Below are 20,367 nucleotides of genomic sequence, written 5' to 3'. Positions count from 1 at the left end.
TTTATTGGCGTCCCTTTTGAAACGGTTCGGTGACAAATAGTCACCTAGCCTCCTCGTGTTAATTAGGCATGCTATACATGCTTTTGATTCTAGCATTGTGTACGCATCTGCTTGATATTTTTCTTTATCCTCCTCAAAACGTGTATATTCACCTTGTAAAAATACATATTCCTGTAACGAATTATTGACGTCCTTGCACGATGTCGATAATCAGTGCCACTGACGGCTGCGAGCTGAAAACAGGCGCAGTTCATACGGGAAAGCGCTTTACTCCCAAACAACTTATTGCACAGGCTACTCTTCTAAAATGCCTGGTAGAAATAGACTGTACACCCGCCGTGGTTGCTCAGTGGCTATGGTGTTAGGCTGCTGAGCACGAGGTCGCGGGATCGAATCCCGGCCACGGCGGCCGCATTTCGATGGGGGCGAAATGCGAAAACACCCGTGTACTTAGATTTAGGTGCACGTTAAAGAACCCCAGGTGGTCAAAATTTTCGGAGTCCTCCACTACGGCGTGCCTCATAATCAGAAAGTGGTTTTGGACCGTAAAACCCCATAATTTATTTAGAAATAGACTGCACGCGCCTATACCTCATGCGGCACGCGGCCGAAAACTCTCTCGAAACTGCGTGCGATGAATGGAAGCCTGTGGAAACCGCCGACATTTTGAGGCGTTCCTGTGGAGGGGAAAACGTTTTGCGAGTGAACTGCATTGCCCACTGGAATAGTCTAATTGTTGTGCAAACGCCAAGACTCCGCTTTCAGCTTGTCATAACAGCGTGTCTTGAAATGATCAGTGATCAGAAAGTCGTTCCTTAATTGCTATTTTCAGAACGGGGTGGCACAAAGGAACCGAAGAATGTGGGTAGAAACTTGCTATAGTGAGAAAAGTGTTCGGTCTTGCCCGATCCTGTTCGGTTCGATCCTGCAGGACGCGTTTTATGATTTTCTCGCTTTGCTCGGCTCATATTAGTTATTAGTTGCGTCTGGCGAACTACGTCACTGCTTGCGTCTTTGCAATGCTAAAGCTCACGGGGCGCCGCGTCGATGTCAGGCATGGCGCTCACGAAGCCCCACTTTGAGTTCCTAATTCCCGGTTATGTGGTTTGATAGTCGACACAGGGGAAACGGAAAACGGCTCATCAGAGAGAGAGAAAGCTAGCTTACTGAGGTCGCTTCTGTGTAATCGCGGACAGTGGCCTACATGTTCCTTACTTGTTTTCCTTACTCCAGGAGTGAAAACAACAACAACACAAAAAAAACAAAGAAAATATCCTGTCCGACAGGAACCTATAACTGTGCGGCAACATGTGTTGGTCGTTTAAACGTTGCATTATTCGCGGAGTTTTATTAAAAAATGGCGCTAAGAAGCTTGATATCGAGTTGTAGGTACAGCCAACAAAAACGAAAAAAAAGGGGAACAGGAAATAGCGATATATTATATTTAGAATAGCGTAAGAAGTCGCTATTAAGGTACATAATGAATTCAAGAGACTGCAATTCCTTCATCTGCACGATTATAGTAAAGGGACTTTTGTCAGACAGCCATTTCGTAGGTATAGTAGTTCGTTGATCACGTGCTTTGTTTTAACAATAAGAAGTGTCGAAATGCGTGTGACAGAGCTTGTTTCGTGGTAATGTAAAGCTGCGGCCCCGGAATAGCTTGTGCTCAGCAGGAGAATGTCATCAGCATTGAGCCAGCACGCTGGGTTGCCTATAGAAGAGCGTTGGAAGACATCAACAAAACACCGTCTTGCTTTACTTAGCTGTTTCATTTACATGCCTCCATGCGCTCGAAATGTATTTTCTTTTTCCAACTCTGACAGAACTAGTTTCCGCGCAAATAGCAAGTTCGAATATGCTTGCACATGGTGAAAAAAAAGAAAAAAGAAAATAAAGGAAACAGAATTTCGTCACGAAACAAATGAAAATGGCCATGCGTTGTTGCATATACGCACGGATGGTGCGGTTCTTATGTTTTTATTCAGAAATGCTGTACAGGTCTCATTTGAGTACCTTTATAAGGTAGACGACGTTTTGCAGCGCGGCTGTGGATAAAATAAATATAATTTATTTAGAACATAGTATAGCAGGCATGCGACATTAGTTTCAAACTAAATCGCCGCGATGGGAAAGCAGAAAAAAAGAAACAACTCCGCAAATCTTCACTCTGTTAAAATAGCTGTAACGACCTCGTGTTCATAATGTTTTACATTAAAAGCTATTGAAGCATCAAAACCGAAACAGCGTTTCGCGGACTAATCTGCGATAACACGCTGCGATCTCTCCCGTCTTAATGAAGTCAAATAATCGCGCCGCTATGGTTACTGGAAATAAAGCTCAAACATTGTCGTTTCCGCTATTGCCACGTGCCAGTAGACATTTTTACAGATATACAATCAGGACTTCGTGAATCCCGACGCTGACATTAAAAAAAAAAAAACGCATTCGTGCAACGGGCGCAAGTGGGCTCGGCTGCTATCACGGCGATCGCACCTAATCCTTCAATATCGAGTGCGTCAGCTAGTTTGGCCACGCCGCCGACAGGTGGCAGCAGTTTTGAATCAGGTAACTGGAAACATATATAGAGATAGACGTTTCAGTGAAGACAACGAACATAAAGTAGAGATAGCAAAGCCGCTAGACTGCAGTAGATGCAGTAAAACCTGATTACCTCAAGCTCAGTGACCATTGTCACCGCCCGTTTCAAACAGCATGCCCTTAAAAATCGTCATCATCACTATCATCACCATCATCGTCGTCGTCGTTCGTTGTGGTGGCAGTCCTCGTCTATTCACCAAAAGCAGCTCGTAGAATGGAGTGGTTTGTAAGAAACGCGCAGACAAATCAAAATACCAAATATATTACGTAAGGCGGCGGTCAATCCGGATACCGAACATAACGATAGTGAAGCGGGCCGATCAATGACAAATTAGATTTCACGACAGGGAAGGTCATGCATTCGGTGCATGGTTCAGGATGTTAGAACTCGACAGACAATAAGGCTCCACGGATTCGACGAGCGCTTACGGCTCCAAGAGTCAGTTTCCTCGTATAATAGGTTTAGAAATTAGCCCGGCGCTTAATTCGCATTGCGTCCCGCTCGGGACTGATGCGACGTGATCTGTCTGTCTGAAAAACGCGTTGTACCGAACTGTTCCAGTATTCCCAAAAACATTCTTACGATGCATTCCACTTTTAGTAAGACCGGAGGCCAGTCACTCGTTACGGCAAAACACATTACGCGAAGGTGGCCGGGCAATCGCAAACAACTCTTATGAACGGAAAGCTTTTTTGTTTTAAATTTAGGCCTAGAAAATTTTAACGGGGCTTCTTTCTTCAGCAGTGAAAGTGGCGGACATGTAACTTGCCGCTGTCGGCTGAGTTGCCCCGTGTTTTACAGCAAACTTGTCAATGCTCACAGATAATGAGTGATCGACGGGTCCTGATATTTTCCCATTTTCTGCTCCATATTTCAAACGCGGTTGCTTTGCTTGTCACTGCAGTAGTACACTTCCTCTCCGACTTCATCGCGCACGACTCCGTTACCCAGGCGCCAGTTAGGTGCGCGGTCAGCCTCTTCTTTTTTTTTTCTTTTTTTCAGGAAATTGCGAACACATTTCTCTATGGCTCATAACAAATGCAAATAATGCTCCTGTACATTCCCAGCACAAACAACAATGCACGTGTAAAAAGTAGCAGGAAAGACCGGCTCGAGTGCACGCTTGACCACGCGTGCGCTTCGAGTGATCAGACAGCAAACTAACCTAACGCCGAGTGGCGCTGCTAAGTTATGTGACTCGCTAATGCCAAGTAGTTTATGATAACTCAATAGGAAACTCATTACTTTTCGAAGCGAGATCAGGATGCCTTAGAACGCGCACCTATGAAGCGAGATATAAGAAGGAAGAAAAAGCATGCGCTTGCTGCGCTAAAGGTAGGGAAACGATGGAGCCTGTTCTATTAGAATGTGAAGACGTCTGCCCAGCGGTCGATTTAGGCACCACTGGACTCCTTGAAGCCCTTGGGTTCAGCGAGAGCAGGGGGAAAGTAAGCATGTCCACAGTAGAGATTAGTAAGCGGCGATTCGAAGATTGCCGGAAGAAAAGTAGGGAAACGACAAACAAAGGAGGCGTGCGAAAACAAAGTTCACAATAGGGGTGCAGGAAGTTTGGTGATGGGAATTCATCGTAGGGTTTTTTTTTTCCTTTCCTTTTTTTTTCTTTTTTAACATAGGTAGAACATTAGGCAATATAATAACAAGAGCTTGGTGGAGCAACCCACCATCCCGTTCCAGAGGGGGCGCTCATAGCATGCATGCATGCATCCATCCATCCATCAACCCACCCACCCACCCGCCCACCCACTCGGTCACCTTTGTTCAGTCGAGACCGTGTCGCTTTTGTTAGACACACAGCCAGGCTTGGTGTCACCGTTTTCCAAAGAGTAAGACTCTCCTCGCAACGGCGGCAGCGTGATCGCCCCCGGATTTCTCGCCAACAAGACGATGGGCGTCGCCTGCATCACGAGTCCTCCGATGAGGAGCAGCGCCCCCTCGAGGCCGTACACATTGGTCAGGTGAGCGAGCACGAACTGGCCGGTGAGTTCAGCTAATGCCCACGCTATGTACACGATGGATGTTGCCATGGCTTGGTATTTTTGGAAATAATATAGGACATACACGCCGGCTGATATTATGAATGTCCCCATTCCTAATCCTGCAAAAAAAGAAAAGAACAAGCCAAATTATGACAGAGATATGTATGGTGGTATCAACTACCCGATCGATAAAGTGACTGATTATCAATCAATGAAATAATCAATCAATCAATAATATTATCGACTAGGGAATTAAGCTTCCATTACCTCTGTTTTTCAAGTCAGCACTTACGTGACAGCAGCAACTAATAGAGAACAAGGACCCCATCAGGCAAAGCTCCAGCGTGTTAACAAGCAGAAACAGAAATGAACAACAGAAGGCGAAAGCTCGCGGCTACTCGCCGCGTCAGACTCGTGACCTCTGCCCTGTAATGCGCCGTTCAAAGCAGTTAGCGAACAGCCTGATAATTTTGTAGAAGCCCTAAGCGAACAGTCCTTTCGAAAAAGTAACGGATCTCAAAAAAAGACAAGCATGCAAGGCTGCCAAAAGAAACGCTCGCATTGTATGTCTTGCTTAATAATTTCTGCTCGTATTTGAAAAGTCACTCTTACCTCTTTCCAAGAACAAATTATCGAGTAGAGCTCATGCCAAAGGACAAAAAAACATACTTCGATTAAGTTAAATTGGGATGTAGATGACAAAGAACGAGGATAGTGCTACACATCTTTAATATGTTTATTCGAATCGCCAAATTACTGTTAAACGTCGATTTAGGCTCGCACTACCACTGAAACACATTTTTTTCCTTTTAGGTCATTCAGTTATGCTGAGGAGATCCCGAACTCAAGGAAATAACGATGGGACATGATTCAGTAGTAAATGATAAAATACTGAGCTGTAAATATTTTAAAGCAGCAGCAAACAGAACGGAAGCAACAATAGCATGCATGACGGGATAATGAGCAGCCGTATACGGCGAAATTAATCAGAACAAGAACATGGATAAAGGAACTTATACGGCGTTCACTATGGGAGAACTTCTCTGGAATGTGTTAAGGTTATATTTGCAACAACTAAGTATAATTGAGATGTTTAATTTATTTGAAAAGTACAACTAAAGTAATGTTTCGTGAATAAATTTTGGTTCTAAACGAACAGGCATTGGCGTCATTTCGACAGTAGCTTATATAAACACTATTGCAGAAGCCGCATCTGAGCATTTAGAGGAGAAGGGACGGCACTGATAATGAAACTGATCATTACTAAATACCTTATTATGTCGTACCAGCAGCAACCTACTCATGTCCGCTGCAGGTCGAAGGCATTTTCCATCGGCCTCCAATTACCCCGGTCTTGAGCCAGCGGGTTCCATTTCATGCCTAAAAATTTCTAATTTCTTCACACCACCTTTGTCTCTGCCCTCCACGACTGCGCTTCCTTTCCCTTGACCCGCCGTGGTTGCTCAGTGGCTATGGTGTTGGGCTGCTGAGCACGAGGTCGCGGGATCGAATCCCGGCCACGGCGGCCGCATTTCGATGGGGGCGAAATGCGAAAAACACCCGTGTGCTTAGATTTAGGTGCACGTTAAAGGACCCCAGGTGGTCAAAATTTCCGGAGTCCTCCACTACGGCGTGCCTCATAATCAGAAAGTGGTTTTGGCACGTAAAACCCCAAATATTATTATTATTATTCCTTTCCCTTGACACCCATTCTGTGATTTCAACTGACCAACGGTTGTCTGCTCTACGCATTACATGACCTTGCATAACTACATTCATTACACTTAACTTCAGCTAGAAGATATAGGCTACCCCGGTTTGCTCTCCAATCCTGAACGCTGTCCTCCTGTCTTTTAATGTTACACCTGTCATTTTTTCCTTCCATTGATCGTTGCGCCATTCTTAGGCTTCCCGTTTATCCTCCAAGTATCGGCCTCATGGACTTGTACTGGCAACGTTAGTACGTTGGTAGTATTATGTCGGCTGAAGGGCCAGAGAATTTTCCCGAGATATCCGACTGCCGCTGCCCTGCATGAGCCCAACTCCCTTTGTGCACTTTCCTAATGCCATTTGAATCTGCTGAGCGGGGCTCTGTTTCACGTTCCTTGTCCCACCTTGTGCTGTTCTAATGGGCTACAGTTTATCTCGTCCATGCAGTTCGTGGTCCACGTAATTTCACGTGTTACCTGCTTACCTTTATTATCTATTTACGTTTGATTCCTAAAATACACTGCGATCTTCCAAGTCCTTACCTTGCGCCCATCTCGTTTCTTCCTTCGTTCGTTGCACGGTTCCTACACTATTAAACAAATTTACACCGTTTGGGTCGTATCTTGCCACAGAAGAATAATTATCTGTCTTGCTTGAGTTTCCTTTCTTGAAAACGCTGCTCTCGCTACTTTCCTGGCGAGAATGCTCCGTCATGCTGATAACGCGCACGCCGTTCGTGATTTGGAAGTGCCGGGCTCGCAGCGTTAAAGGAAGGAAATGCGGACCAGACAGATGAAGATTATTGTTGTGTGTCAAGATAAGACCCAAAGGGTGTAATTTTGCTTAAAAGTGTAGCGCGCTCCTTTCTTTATTAACCTCCTAGTTTACACTCTTCAAAAAGTTTGCACCCTTTAGGCTTATCTTGTCCCAGAACGATAATCATCTGTCTTGCGCACCTTTCCTTTCTTTAACGCTGCGCGTCCCGTACTTCCAGGCCATGAGCGACATGCGCGTTATCAACGTGACATAGCATTCTCTACAGGAAATCAGCGAGTGCATAGTTTTCAAGAAAGGAAACGCAAGCAAGCCAGATGACGATTGCCGTTGTGGGAAAAGATAAACTTCAAAGGGTGCAAACTTTCAGAGTTTAGCTCGCCATACAATCTAAAACTAGCTTACACCATTTGGAGTGTATCTTGTACCTGAACAATAATAATCGTGATCTGTCTTTCATGCGTTTTCCCGCTTGAAAACTCTGCTCTCGCTACTTTCCTGCCAAGAATGCTATGTCACCCTGATAACTCCCATGCCATTCGTGAACTGAAAGTACTCGGCGCGTAAGGCGTTAAAGAAAGGAAGGGCAGTCAAGGTAGGTGACGATTATTGTTTCACGACAAGATAAACTTCAAAACGTGCAAGCTTTTTTTTTAGATTATATAGGTTACGCACGCGGAGTAGGGTGTGGAGATACCATTTATCAGTCACAAATGAACTAAGGTGCCAGTCAGAACAGTACTATAATATTGTTACGCACGAAGGAGACCATTTATAACCCTTACGGGTGAAGGGGACCGTTTACTTTAAGTCGCGAAGGTGAGCGCAAGAGCGGCCAGCTGGTTGATCAACTCAGCGTCGTTCTCTTCTTCCTTCTCCCCCCCCCCCCCCCTCGGGACCGCAAGCACGTTCACCGGTCTTCGTTTTCTTCATGCTAACATTCCTCTCGTCGCGGACGAAGCCCGCCGGGCGAGTCAATCCATTTGTCGTGACGTGAACAATTTCAAGCGGGCGACATGGACCACTTGTGTCTTGGCAGCTCTTCTACCACTCGCCGTGAGGCGAGCTATGTTATACGTGACTTCCGTGAGTCTGTTAACAATAACATACGGTCCATCGTTGGTGGCCAAAAGCTTTTGGCATAACCCGCGTTTCCGTACTAGAGTCCACAGCCAGAATAAATCACCAGGGCGATAGGTTACCGGACGGTGGCAAATGTCGTAGCGTGCTTTTGATCTGTCCTGCGATGCCAAAGTGCGCAAACGAGCAATACGACGAGCTTCTTCGGCAAGGCAGAGAGTCTCGGCGACAGTGGGATTTTCATGACTACAGAAAGGGAAAACAGTGTCGATTGTGTACCGGGGTGGCCGTGCGTGCAGCAGGAAGAAAGGGCTATAGCCGGTAGTCTCGTGCTTGGCGGTGTTGAACGCGTACATGATAAAAGGCAGTCTACGTCATCCCAGTTCTTGTGGTCGGATGAAACATACATAGACAGCATGTTTACAATTGTTCGGTTGGTACGCTCCGTAAGCCCATTCGTTTGTGGATGGTATGGTGTCGAGTGACGCAAGTGGGAATCACACAAACGAAGCAGCTCCTCTACGACGTCCGCTGTGAATTGTCGTCCACGGTCGCTGATGATCACGCGAGGCGGACCATGTCGGAGGATCACATATTGCAGCAGGAACGTTGAAACGTCAGTGGCAGTTGCGGAGGGCACGGCCGCCGTCTCGCAGCAGCGTGTGAGGTAGTCGACGCAAACAACTATCCAACTGTTTCCCTTGACTGATTTTGGAAATGGGCCTACGAAGTCAATGCCCACTTGTTGGAAAGGCGTGCTTGGAGGTGGGATCGGCTGCAGGAGACCAGCTGGAGCAGTAGATAGCCGTTTGTGGCGCTGACACTGCATGCAGCTGGCCACATACGTGTCAACATACTGTCGCATTCCAGGACAATAAAAGCGTTCCTGAATCCGGTAGAGCGTCCTCGCCTAACCTAGATGGCCAGACGTAGCGGTGAAGCGGTGAAGCGGTGAAAGCGGTGAAACGGTCGTAGCGGTGAAGAGCGGTGTTAATTTGTCGTCTTTTCTCTGTTCGGTTTTGAAGCAGTCGAAATCTGGAAAACGAGGCGACACAGAAGCAACGAGGTGATCGAAGTCGTCGGCATCACAGTGCGTAGTGCTAAGTGGCATACGCGAGAGGCAGTCCGCATCAGCGTGTTGTCGACCGCTCTTATAAGAGACGGTGAAGCTGTATTCTTGCAGTCGGAGCGCCCAGCGCGCAAGGCGGCCACAAGGGTCACGAAGATTCACAAGCCAACACAATGAGTGGTGGTCGGTGACCACTATAAAGGGGCGTCCATACAGGTAAGAACGAAACCGCTGAACCACAAATATTACCGCGAGGCATTCTTGTTCCGTGACAGTGTAATTCTGCTCGGGCCTACTTAATGAGCGGCTTGCGTATGCGATCACGTGTTCGCGGTCACCGTAGCGTTGAAAAAGGACGGCACCAATACCTATGCCACTGGCATCCGTATGGAGTTCCGTCGGAGCTGAAGGACTGAAGTGCCGAAGAACCGGCCGTGACGTCAGCAGAAACTTCAACTGACGAAAAGAAGAGTCGCACTCCGGAGTCCACTCAGAGGGGGTGTCCTTTCGTAGCAGGCATGTCAGCGGATACGCGACGTCGGAAAATTTAGGAATAAATCGGGGAAATAGGAACAAAGCCCCAGAAAACTACGGAGCTCCTTGACAGAGCGCGGTGCACTGAACGCTTCAACGGCTGTTGTTTTCTGGGGATCAGGGCGGATGCCATCCTTGTCAACGAGGTGCCCAAGCACAAGGGTTTGGCGGTCTCCGAAGTGGAATTTCTTAGAGTTTAAAACTAGACCAGCGCTTCTGATGCAGTTCAGGACAATATCCAGACGCGAGTTGTGTTCGCTGAAGGTGCGGCCAAAGATGACGACGTCGTCGAGGTAGCACATGCAGATGTTCCACTTCAAGCCGCGCAAAACAGTGTCCATAAATCTCTCGAAAGTTGCCGGAGCGTTGCACAATCAAAATTGCATCACATTAAATTCGAAGAGCCCGTCAGGGGTTACAAAGGCAGTCTTCTCCTTGTCAGGATGCATCGGAATTTGCCAATAGCCGGATCGTAAATCTACTGAGCAAAAGTGAGAGGCGGAATGAAGGCAGTCTATTGCGTCATCAATGTGTGGGAGTGGGTACACGTCCTTTTTTGTTACAGCATTCAACCAGCGATAGTTGACGCAAAATCTCCAAGATCCATCTTTTTTTTTTTTAAACAAGAATCACTGGAGCTGCCCACGGACTCGCTGACACTTGTACGACTCCCTTTTGCATCATTTAGTGCACTTGTTCGTTGATAATCTGGCGCTACCCGCCGTGGTTGCTCAGTGGCTATGGTGTTGGGCTGCTGAGCACGAGGTCGCGGGATCGAATCCCGGCCACGGCGGCCGCATTTCGATGGGGGCGAAATGCGAAAACACCCGTGTGCTTAGATTTAGGTGCACGTTAAAGAACCCCAGGTGGTCAAAATTTCCGGAGTCCTCCACTACGGCGTGCCTCATAATCAGAAAGTGGTTTTGGCACGTAAAACCCCAAATATTAAATTAATCTGGCGCTCTGATGGTGAAACACGATATGGCTCTTGTCTAATCGGATTTGCCGAACCTGTGTTGATGGTATGGCGCGTTCGAGACGCAGGGGTTGTAGGTATTTTGTCTTTCTGCGCAAAGTCGAATACCGAAACGTGCTTCGAAAGCACACCCACTAACGTTCGGCGTTCACTCGTGCTGAGCGATTTATTTACCATCGACAAAAGGGACGTTTCCGAACTGTGGCCATCAGGATCTTCCGGCACATCTGTAAGCTCAGCCACTGATAAGGACGCGTGTTCCCTGGCGAAGGCTAATTTCGTGCCATCTGATAGTATAACGGGCTCCTTAGAACAGTTTACGGTCCATAAGCCAGTGCGTCCGCCTTTGATCGACACCACACAATGTGGCACCAACACATTCTTCTTCATACAGTTAAAGTGCATCGGTTCTACGGTAGCTTCGAAGCTGTCAGAATCGGCGCCACAACAGATAACGGGAGCGCAAATGGTAGGTGATGCAGGTATGACCGTATCACCACAAACACACAGTGTAGTTTCGCGTTCTACAGGGTTCTCCAGGAGACCTGATGGAATCCTACCACTTAAGAATACTTTTCCTGTGCGGCAGTCGACAGTAGCACCACACTCCCGCAAGAAGTACATGCCGAGAATAACATCATGGGTCGACCGAGGAATAATTACAAACTCTGTCGTAATAACATGGCCTCCCAAAAACACGTCAGCACTACACACCCCAATAGGTCGCAACGGCTCGCCACTCACTCCACAGAACTTTGAATCTTCGTCCCATTTAAATAAAACTTTTCGCCCTCACACGTGTTTAAAAGAGACACTCATGACTGAAATTGTTGCGCCTGTGTCTTCCAGAGCCATCACAGGGACATTATCTACAAGCACGCGTACTTTGTTTTTCAGCATTAACACAGGAGGTATTTCTGTCAGTAGCACGTCTCCAGCGACCTCACCTCCATCGGCCGCGCTAGCGAGTTTTCCGGTGACGAAGGGGACGCGGTGCGACTCAGCGGTGAGGGAGGACGGGGAGCACGACGTTGCGGTGGGGGTGTCAAACTTCTGTCAGATGCCGGGGAGCGATTCCGGGAGCTGCTCTGCCAATGCTCGTCGCCAGATGATACGTGTGCTGGCCACGGGGCACCGTGTGGCCGTTCGGAGGGCTGAGAGAACTCTGACGGCTGGCCATACCACATGGTCATACGCTGGTTGCAAAACCGCGGTATATGACCCGGGACACCGCAGGAATAACACACCGGGAGAGGTCGAAACCTTGGTTGTTCGTCGATGAAGCGGATATTATCATTTTCCCGCGTGTAGTGGGTTGGTTCGTGGCGTGTGTCACGACGATACATCGGGCGTCGAGAAGGCGTGCGCTGAGCGCGTTGGTCAGCGCGGAGTCTGCGGGCGTGTTGTTATCCTCAACTGTGGGGCTGCGCTGTACTCTACGGCCGCTGCGGTAACCATCGGTTGCCAAGGGGCCGAATGTGGCGCCGTCATAGCCTCACGTGACGTGTACACGTCATGGTGGTCAACAGTTGAATGCAACAACTCTTCGCGGCGGGAAAGTTCCTCGCGGACAATCTGTCGGATGGTCGAAGGAAGGTCGAGGCAAGGACTCGTGGCCACACTGGCAACCGTCGTAACGTTTGCCAACCGGCCAGACTTTGGCGCAATCCGACGCATCTTGAGCGTTTCAAAAGTTCTGCAGCGCCGAATGACGTTGGACACAGAACTGAGGCTCTCCTTTCCAATTAGAAAATTGTACACATCCTCAACCACTCCTTTCAGCAAATGTCCAACTTTATCTTCTTCCGACATGCGAGCACTGACCACCTTGCACAGCTTTAACACTTCTTCGATATATGTTGTGCATGTCTTACATGTCTTACCTGGTAGCTGCGCCCGTTGCGACAGTGTCTGCTCCGCACGCTTCTTTTTGGCGACTGAGTCCCCAAAACACGCCTTTAACTCGTCAACAAAATGTTCCCACGTTGTAAGCGCGTCCTCGTGGTTCTCTTACCACATGAGGGCGGTATCGGTCAGGGAGAGCACCACATTGGTGAGCTGAGCGGTTGCATCCCACCCGTTGGACTTGCTCACTCGTTTGTAGTGGACGAGCCACCCATCGGCATCTTTCCCAGCTTTGCCTCCGAAGGTGGGTGGAACTCGGTATAGTATGGCAGTGGACTGCTAGGCGCTGCCCTCGGAGTGGCTCCTTCTGGCATGTCGAAGACGGTCACGGCTGATGCCGGGAGGCCGGCAAGTCGACGGCTTCGACGAAGCTGCGGCAGTGACGGTTCCTTTGTTGTGAGCGGTACCCCGCACCTCCACCACTTTGTTAGGCGCGAAGGAGACCGTTTATAACCCTTACGGATGAAGGGGACCGTTTAGTTTAAGTCGCGAAGGTGAGCGCAAGAGCGGCTGGTTGATCAACTCAGCGTCGTACTCTTCTTCCTTCCCCCACTCGGGACCGCAGGCACGTTCACCGGTCTTCGTTTTCTTCATGCGTAACAACATATTTAATAGATTTGATCAAATAGAAGTTGTTGTCACCGCCCTCATATATACATAACGCTTACCAAAGCCAAGCAGTACCTATATTACAGTGCTCTAGAAGGGTGTTCAGGGGCGGCACGCGCCATGCATTGCCGTGAGGTGAAAAGTGTAGAAAGGTCCGCCACTTGAAGGATGCCAGCTCATGCGACAGCAGCGCCGCCGCCCACATCAGTTGCATAGGTTTGAACCGCCGTTCATTCTCGCCGTTGTCAGTTGTGCTGGCCGTGCGCCGCTGGCGTGTGTGTCCAACTTTGTGTGGTTAGTGATTCTTTTTGTGTAGTTTATGCAGTTCAAACGACGCATTCGTTTAAAGACAAGAACTTGGTTTTCCCTGCGGTGTTTTAGTTTGAATTATGCACAGGGGTTGTCGCAGCTATATAATGATATGAATGCAATACAAAGCCCAGAAATACTTTTAACCATACAACTTTGAAAGAACTCATGTAAGTGCAAACTGTAATAAAAATTCATTGAATCATTCATTATATTACTGAAATAATGTCAAATTAATCAGTGAATTGATTCATATAACATTGAACTAATTAAAACTAAGTGCGATGTTGGTTTGGATTACTCCTATTACCTAAATACTTGAGTAATTAGGCAAATAAGCAATTCATTATTGATTACTTTTGCTATCTCCAATATAGTGTTGACCCTGGGACTTTGAGGAATCAAGTAGTCAGTCTCTTTACAGAATGTCCATGTATTATTGTCTAAGCGAAATCTGCATAAGAAGGAATAGGCTTTCATTTATAATGTTCTTTTTATGTGTGACACGCAATTGGAAGAACAACATGTGCATTTCCACAGTTGCTGATTTTCTGCAGCCTAACGATGTGTAAGCAGCAATTGCGATTGATACGGCTGACTATTGTATAACACTTGATCTCCTACTGCCCAGTTTTATGCAACGAGTTGGCTCGCTCTCCTTTTACTCCACTTCGGAGCATGCGAGGGCCTTGAATTATATATATATATATATATATATATATATATATATATATATATATATATATATATATATATATATATATAAAGCTACAAGCATTCGCAAGCGCAACCGGCGCATCGAGCTGTCGTTGCAGAGCTTGTCGGGAGAAACACGGCGGCTTCCGCACAGCCCATGCTGATGTGGCGCCACCTAGGGACTGGTATAAAAAGGAGCCTCAGCCACGGGCCCTTCCCGAATACAGTAACCCATTCTAGTGCACTGTCCCTCCATAGCGACGCGCTCACTCGAGCGAAAACAGGTAGGGTCGACTCTCACCGTACGCCGCGCCGAAGGTGACCGTCATCCACGCGATGTCGGGGGAGTATGCGGAAGCCACGATGCCCACAAAGGAGACGAGGGTGCTCAGCAAGACGATGGTGTGCATCTTGATGCGGCGTTGCAGCGCATACACGAAGAGCGCTGCAAGTGGTTGCACAGGGATTGAACATCATCAGCGCACAGGATGTACCTGATGTATAGGAATGCCCCAAGTGTGTGTGTGTGTGTGTGTGTGTGAGAGAGAGAGAGAGAGAGTGAGAGAGAGAGAAGGATGCCGCATTCTCAGGAGCGTTTCTAAAGAACAGAACAACTATACAACAGTTTTCTAAAGGACAATAAAGGCTGTCAGAAGAGAGCCCGATGATACTAGGTGATGCCTATTATTGATAATACGTAAAATTAAACGCCCCACACTAACAGGATATATTTTATGCAATGCAAAATTTAAACTTTGTGAAGTAGCGGAGTGGATTTTACGCGGTGCGATATGCGTGCAATTTCATTAAGAGGAAGTTTCACCTCGGAGCTAACTTCGGTTTCGCTATTTGAAAACGTGAAAATGAGAAATGCCCTTGCGAGACAACTGCTTGATCGATTCAAATGAAAGCGGTCGCATTTAAGAAAGGAGAATGCTTAATTATGCCGACAACAGAAAGCAGAATTTTGATGTATAATGCTTGATAACTTTCGAAATGATTCCCGAAAATAAACGACTGAAAGAAAAATCGAAGCACAGTGTTTACGATTGCGTTACTCTGCATCAAAAGCAAACATCGCAGTAAACTGCATCTGTTACTGAGAAAGAGCTTAAGGAAAACTGAAGATGTCAGTCTTGTTATATGCAGGGCTTGTTACTTCAGACCTGTTGTGCTGTCACAAGCGGACAAACTTGATATATGCGCCTACAGCTTACGTTATACAGTCACAATATTTACGAGGGTTTTGCATGAGTGCTACTCTCAATGTAGAGATAATTTCAGGCCGACATATATTGCGTCACTTTTGTCCACTGGAGATGCATCTTTAAGGCGCAGTTTGCTTAATTGTGATATCATTTCTGTTGTTGAGTTAGATATTTGACGTCTGTTTCTTTTTCTCTTACATATAAGTGCGTTTCAACTATTTTTGCAAATACAGTGGCGATTTAAATAAAGATATGCTTCATACTGTCGATATATTTTAAGTGTTTCATTTCGATGCAACAAACCGTATCGACTTTGGTGTGTAGTGGATGCCGAGAAAAACGATTTTTTTTTCTTTCCCATGTATTCACATAGGAGCTACCGAGAAACCCGGTATGACTTAAAAACGCCTTGCCACCATATCACCATAGACCAACACAAAACCAACGCTAACGCGACAATGAACCATTCCCGCTTGTGTGACATGCTAAGCAAAAGACGTTTAAGGCGATTACAAAAAAGAATTAGTGGAGTGCAGTCGTTGCAGAGACCTGTGAGGACGGGTACAGCCATGCTCAAGCTCTTTTTTTTTTTTCATGGTAAAAATAAGGCCGCACCTCGGAGTCATTGCGCAAAGCGTGCGTTCATTTGTTATTCACAAATCTACTGCAGATCTGAGAAATGTTCTCTGAAAAATTCAAATAATAACAGCCCGCTTCTGGAGGCTAACATTGTCTTTTTGAGTTGCATGGGAACTTCGTGCTAATAAATGTTGTCGGTGTTCATCTATCCTCACAAAGCCGGATTTAGGTTTCGTGAAGACGCGGAGTTTGCACATTATTGCGAATGAGCAGCGTATAAGCTTGCCATGAGCTAGCCACCGAATGGCCTTTGATTCCCATGGTAAGATGGCGTCTTCGGCTGCAGTACATACTAGAGCGTCATCTGCACTCCAGAAGCATTTTTTTGTAACCTACTTGGCACGGCCCACAAAAGGACTCTGTCGACAATGGGCACGCGTTCTAAATCAAAGCCAATTTTCTCTATTTAGTTTGGCACGACGCACCTTCAAACGCGCGCTATGTCGCAACAGTGCATCGCCTTTTTTTTTTCTTCCTTCCTCCTCTCTTCGCCTACAGCACGCATCGCAGTCCATGTCATTGTTGCGTTACTTTTGTTCTTTGCTTGTTCTTTCGTTTTTTTTTCTCTCTCTCAGATAAAACGCGTGCTGTAGAGCGATTCGCATGACTAGTTTCTTTTTTTTCTGGTTTTCCTCCCGCCTGCAAGAGCTCGCGTTCGCTTTGTGAGTGATCGCGGCATTAAGCCAGGAGTGGAGGGAGCCGTAGTACGTGAAGAAAGGCTGTACCGACTCGGCGGGGACGAAGAAGCTGGCAGGCAACGTCGTGGAAATATACGGTATTTCGCAAATGCCGATTGCTGGCGTCGGTGCAGCGTGGCATATAGACGATGATGCGACGGCCACGTGGTTTTGGCAGGCGACACGGGCAAGCTGTCTGGCCTCAAATTTTTGCAGAAAGAAATAACGAGTTTAAAAACAAAGACTGGATTGTGCCTGTTCGCGCTGTTCCTTTCTGTGCAATCAGTATGCGCAGCCACTGAGCCAAAAAGCGTCGCTTTACTCTGTCGGCCTACAGTTACGTCTCCTATAGCTATGCAGGAGGGATTGAAACTATGATATTAGCTAATATTCGTCATCATCTGAACCCGTGGTTGTTGGCCCTCCAGTTTTTCGGATTGCATTACCGGAAGAGGAAGCGGCGCTGACATTTTACGTGCTTTTTTGGGGGGTGGGGGCGATTGGTGGGGGGGGAGGGCTCGTACTAAACTGGCGTAAAACTAGCCAAGTATTGCGAGCTTGAATTACGTCCGGCAGTTATGTGCTGTTCATTTCGCACGAGCAATGGGAACGTGCTCGTGCACGTTCCCATTACGCAGGTTCAGCCGATGCCCAGTGTATACTTGCTAATGTATTCCTTTATTTAACCGTCCAGTCTTTGTTGCGCCAAGCAATAGCAACGAGATAAATGTAATTGACACTGCGGAACTGCCCGATATCTATTCTTACCGTCGGTTATTTCAGTTCGCGCGTGCACTCCGCACTCCCTATCACATGCGAAAATGAACCTACAATTTAGCAGTAATCTCGGTTTCTGTCAACGCCACCAGCGTGCGATGAAGACACATTACCTTATTCAATTACTTATCGGTTAATGAACTAAACTTGAATTATGACTCTATTAATTAACTACGGTATGGCACACAATCAAATGGTGGAATCCGAGCCATTCGGTACTCAAGGTGTATGTCCACATTGCATGTACCTAAGAATTTCACCAGTGTGGAGATAGCATAAAAAGAAAAGAACACCTCTAAAAGACACTGGTGTTCTGCGTAGTTCGGTCCTGCAGTGCGCAGAGTAGGGCCTTTTTCCGAAAAAAAAAGTAAGTGAAGCGTAACTTCCCTGAACGGGAACATGTCCAAGATACGCGTAGCATTATGTGGCCGTCGGCGTAGTGCGGAATGTGGTAATGCGTGGTAATGATGTGTGGAGGGGTTGTGCTGATGGTAGTATGCGTTATTTATTCATTTATACATGCGTGAGCAGTACGAGCACAGAAATTCACATATTTACATTGCCGAACATATACATTCCGCACCACGGCGGCCCTCATGTAATGCATATCTTTGAAAGTTTCTATTCAAGGAGGTACCGCTTAATTTGTTTGCGCGATGCCCGGCAGGGCATAATGAACGCTTTAGTGTCGTCACAGGCAGCGGATGGGGAAGGCTGCGTGTGCATGATTTAGCGCACGAGTGGCGCATCTCCTCGTTTTGGTGCCCCTTTAGTCCCCTGCCATCCTCGTAGGTAGGGTGCTTGCCAGGGCATGCCATATGGCTTGTTGTCCCCATTTTAGTATAGGCATATATAGGCCTTTCTGGCCTAGGTTTAACGTCTCCTCTCTACGTATGGCGTATGGGGAACGGCGAAAGCCGACGCGGGCTTGTAGAATGTAGATTGTGCTTATCGCGGACATACGTAATTGATTTTGATTTTATTTAGAAGTTGCGTCCATTAGAAATTTCGCCACTGTAATCTTGATCGCATCTATCAAGCGCGCACAGAATGGGCTTAAACTGCGCGTGTTGGGAAATGTAATTTTTGGCTTCCCATGAAATGTTTGGACCGGCGCGCCGTATAATGCCACAAATTAAAGAAATGACGGGAACATCAGCCCATTTTTCCGGAAATTTTGGGAACGATATCTCGTAAGCTGTGCTACCGTCTTGAGAGAGAAAGAAGGTGTGATGAGGGGACATAGCGGTATTTTCACAATGTGGACTGAACGTGCCTTGAGCACTGACAGAGGCTTAACACTTACGCAATTGCGACACGTGCGCAAAAGCAAATGAGCAAAAATATAATCAGTCAATATCAGGTCATTTCTAGATCAGGGGTTACCGCATGTTTTCCGATATTAGCAGCCAGCACCACTGTTGCGGTGCCGGCAAGGAATCACGTTATCTGCGCTCTCTTCAAGAAAGCTTGTTCTCCTTTGCAACTGGTGCTGTACATCTGCAGCAATGCGCGTGGCGTAGTGCCAATTTCCAATGGCGGACACACGCGATTTCAAGCTACATGGTTGCCGTAGCTGGGTGGCAGCTGGGAGTCACTTATATGGGATGAGAGGATTCTCACTTTCAAGAATACGAGTCATTTCTGTTCTTTATTTTCTTTTCGTTCATTCGTATTATGTGGCATATCTGTTTACATCAGCACACACACATTATAGCATTTTGTTCTGGCTTATGAGCTCCGTCAAATCCCCAGTCAACAAAATATATGCCCGGTGTTCTTTTAGAACAATGTTTCAAAAATTCGCATTTGGCAGATGGCACCGTTCTTGTCCTTGAGCGGGATTACGCGAAGACGCCGACACATTTGCACGTGAAATTGAAATGCATAATCGGCCACTTAACGATATTTCACCGATTAGGTTTCGAACTTTATCTTTCACGGCACTATTGAAATCTACGAATTGTACATAGCCGGTGAATTTGCAAGGCGCATCATGGTTGGGAAAAACCGTGCGGGTGACACCAGTTTCTAGCTATTCATTCCCAAACTGTGCGAATAAATACATTGTAATTGCAGTTCTCTTTTGTGTCTCGATGCATAAAACGGCGTTTTGTTAAAACTGTACATGGAACAACAGTGCACGTCAACGCAAGGACGCATATCTCGAGACCAATGCAATTCTCGTAATTCGTTCCAAGTGACGTGCCTTGTAAGCTCACCAGGTAAAATTCGTAAATTGCCATACGCGCAATAATCTGGTTTAAGCTGATTTTGTAAAATTTTGTTAATTAGCCGATGATGCAGTTTAATTGATTTTGCGATGTCCGCCTTTTCGACTGGTTCAAGGATATAATTCTGCTATCCGCCACAGCGTAACTTAAAAAGAACTTTATGTGGAAAAAAAAGAAACGCACCCAGTATATTTGAGTAAGAACGCCAATACAATCCTTTGTAAAATTTCTGATATAAAGAGCAAGCAAAAAAGGAAAACTCGTCGGCTTGCCTGAGAGATGTGCGGTGATTTCGAGGCCACTGGCTGGCCATGAAGCGCCTTCCCGGTTGGTAGAAAACTTTTCTATGAATAAGACGAAGAGGAGCCCGTAGCACGCCAGGGGCATGAAGACCACGAACGCGGCAAGGGCCATTGTCACTGGCACACCCCAACACTTGTCCATGACTTGCTTGGAGTTCTTGCACTGCTGGACATCGCCGGTCCGGTCGGGAAGAGGCTCAGCAGTCATGGCGGTTTCGGCCTCGTTCAGCAGTGCTGTAGAAGGACGCCACTTGGTGAATTCTACGCAA

At 46.9% G+C, this 20,367-nt stretch overlaps 1 protein-coding gene across 5 annotated transcripts in view; it reads right to left on the bottom strand.

Annotated features, from left to right (window-relative positions):
* LOC142568370 (monocarboxylate transporter 7-like) overlaps positions 1-20,367 on the bottom strand; it is an 85,495-nt gene that overhangs the window by 10,421 nt on the left and 54,707 nt on the right. For all 5 annotated transcript variants that reach the window (XM_075678366.1, XM_075678369.1, XM_075678368.1 and 2 more), the window contains exons 2-4: positions 20,069-20,332; positions 14,563-14,706; positions 4,376-4,718 (exon numbers count right to left, since the gene is read on the bottom strand). In XM_075678366.1, the coding sequence (XP_075534481.1) occupies positions 4,376-4,718; positions 14,563-14,706; positions 20,069-20,332 (751 nt within the window). The remainder of the gene's footprint in view (positions 1-4,375; positions 4,719-14,562; positions 14,707-20,068; positions 20,333-20,367) is intronic.

Source organism: Dermacentor variabilis, unplaced genomic scaffold, assembly GCF_050947875.1.
Source record: "Dermacentor variabilis isolate Ectoservices unplaced genomic scaffold, ASM5094787v1 scaffold_18, whole genome shotgun sequence".
NCBI classification, from domain to species: domain Eukaryota; kingdom Metazoa; phylum Arthropoda; class Arachnida; order Ixodida; family Ixodidae; genus Dermacentor; species Dermacentor variabilis.
The sequence above is the reverse complement of the archived record's forward strand: the minus strand, read 5'-3'. Positions and strand labels throughout refer to the sequence as shown.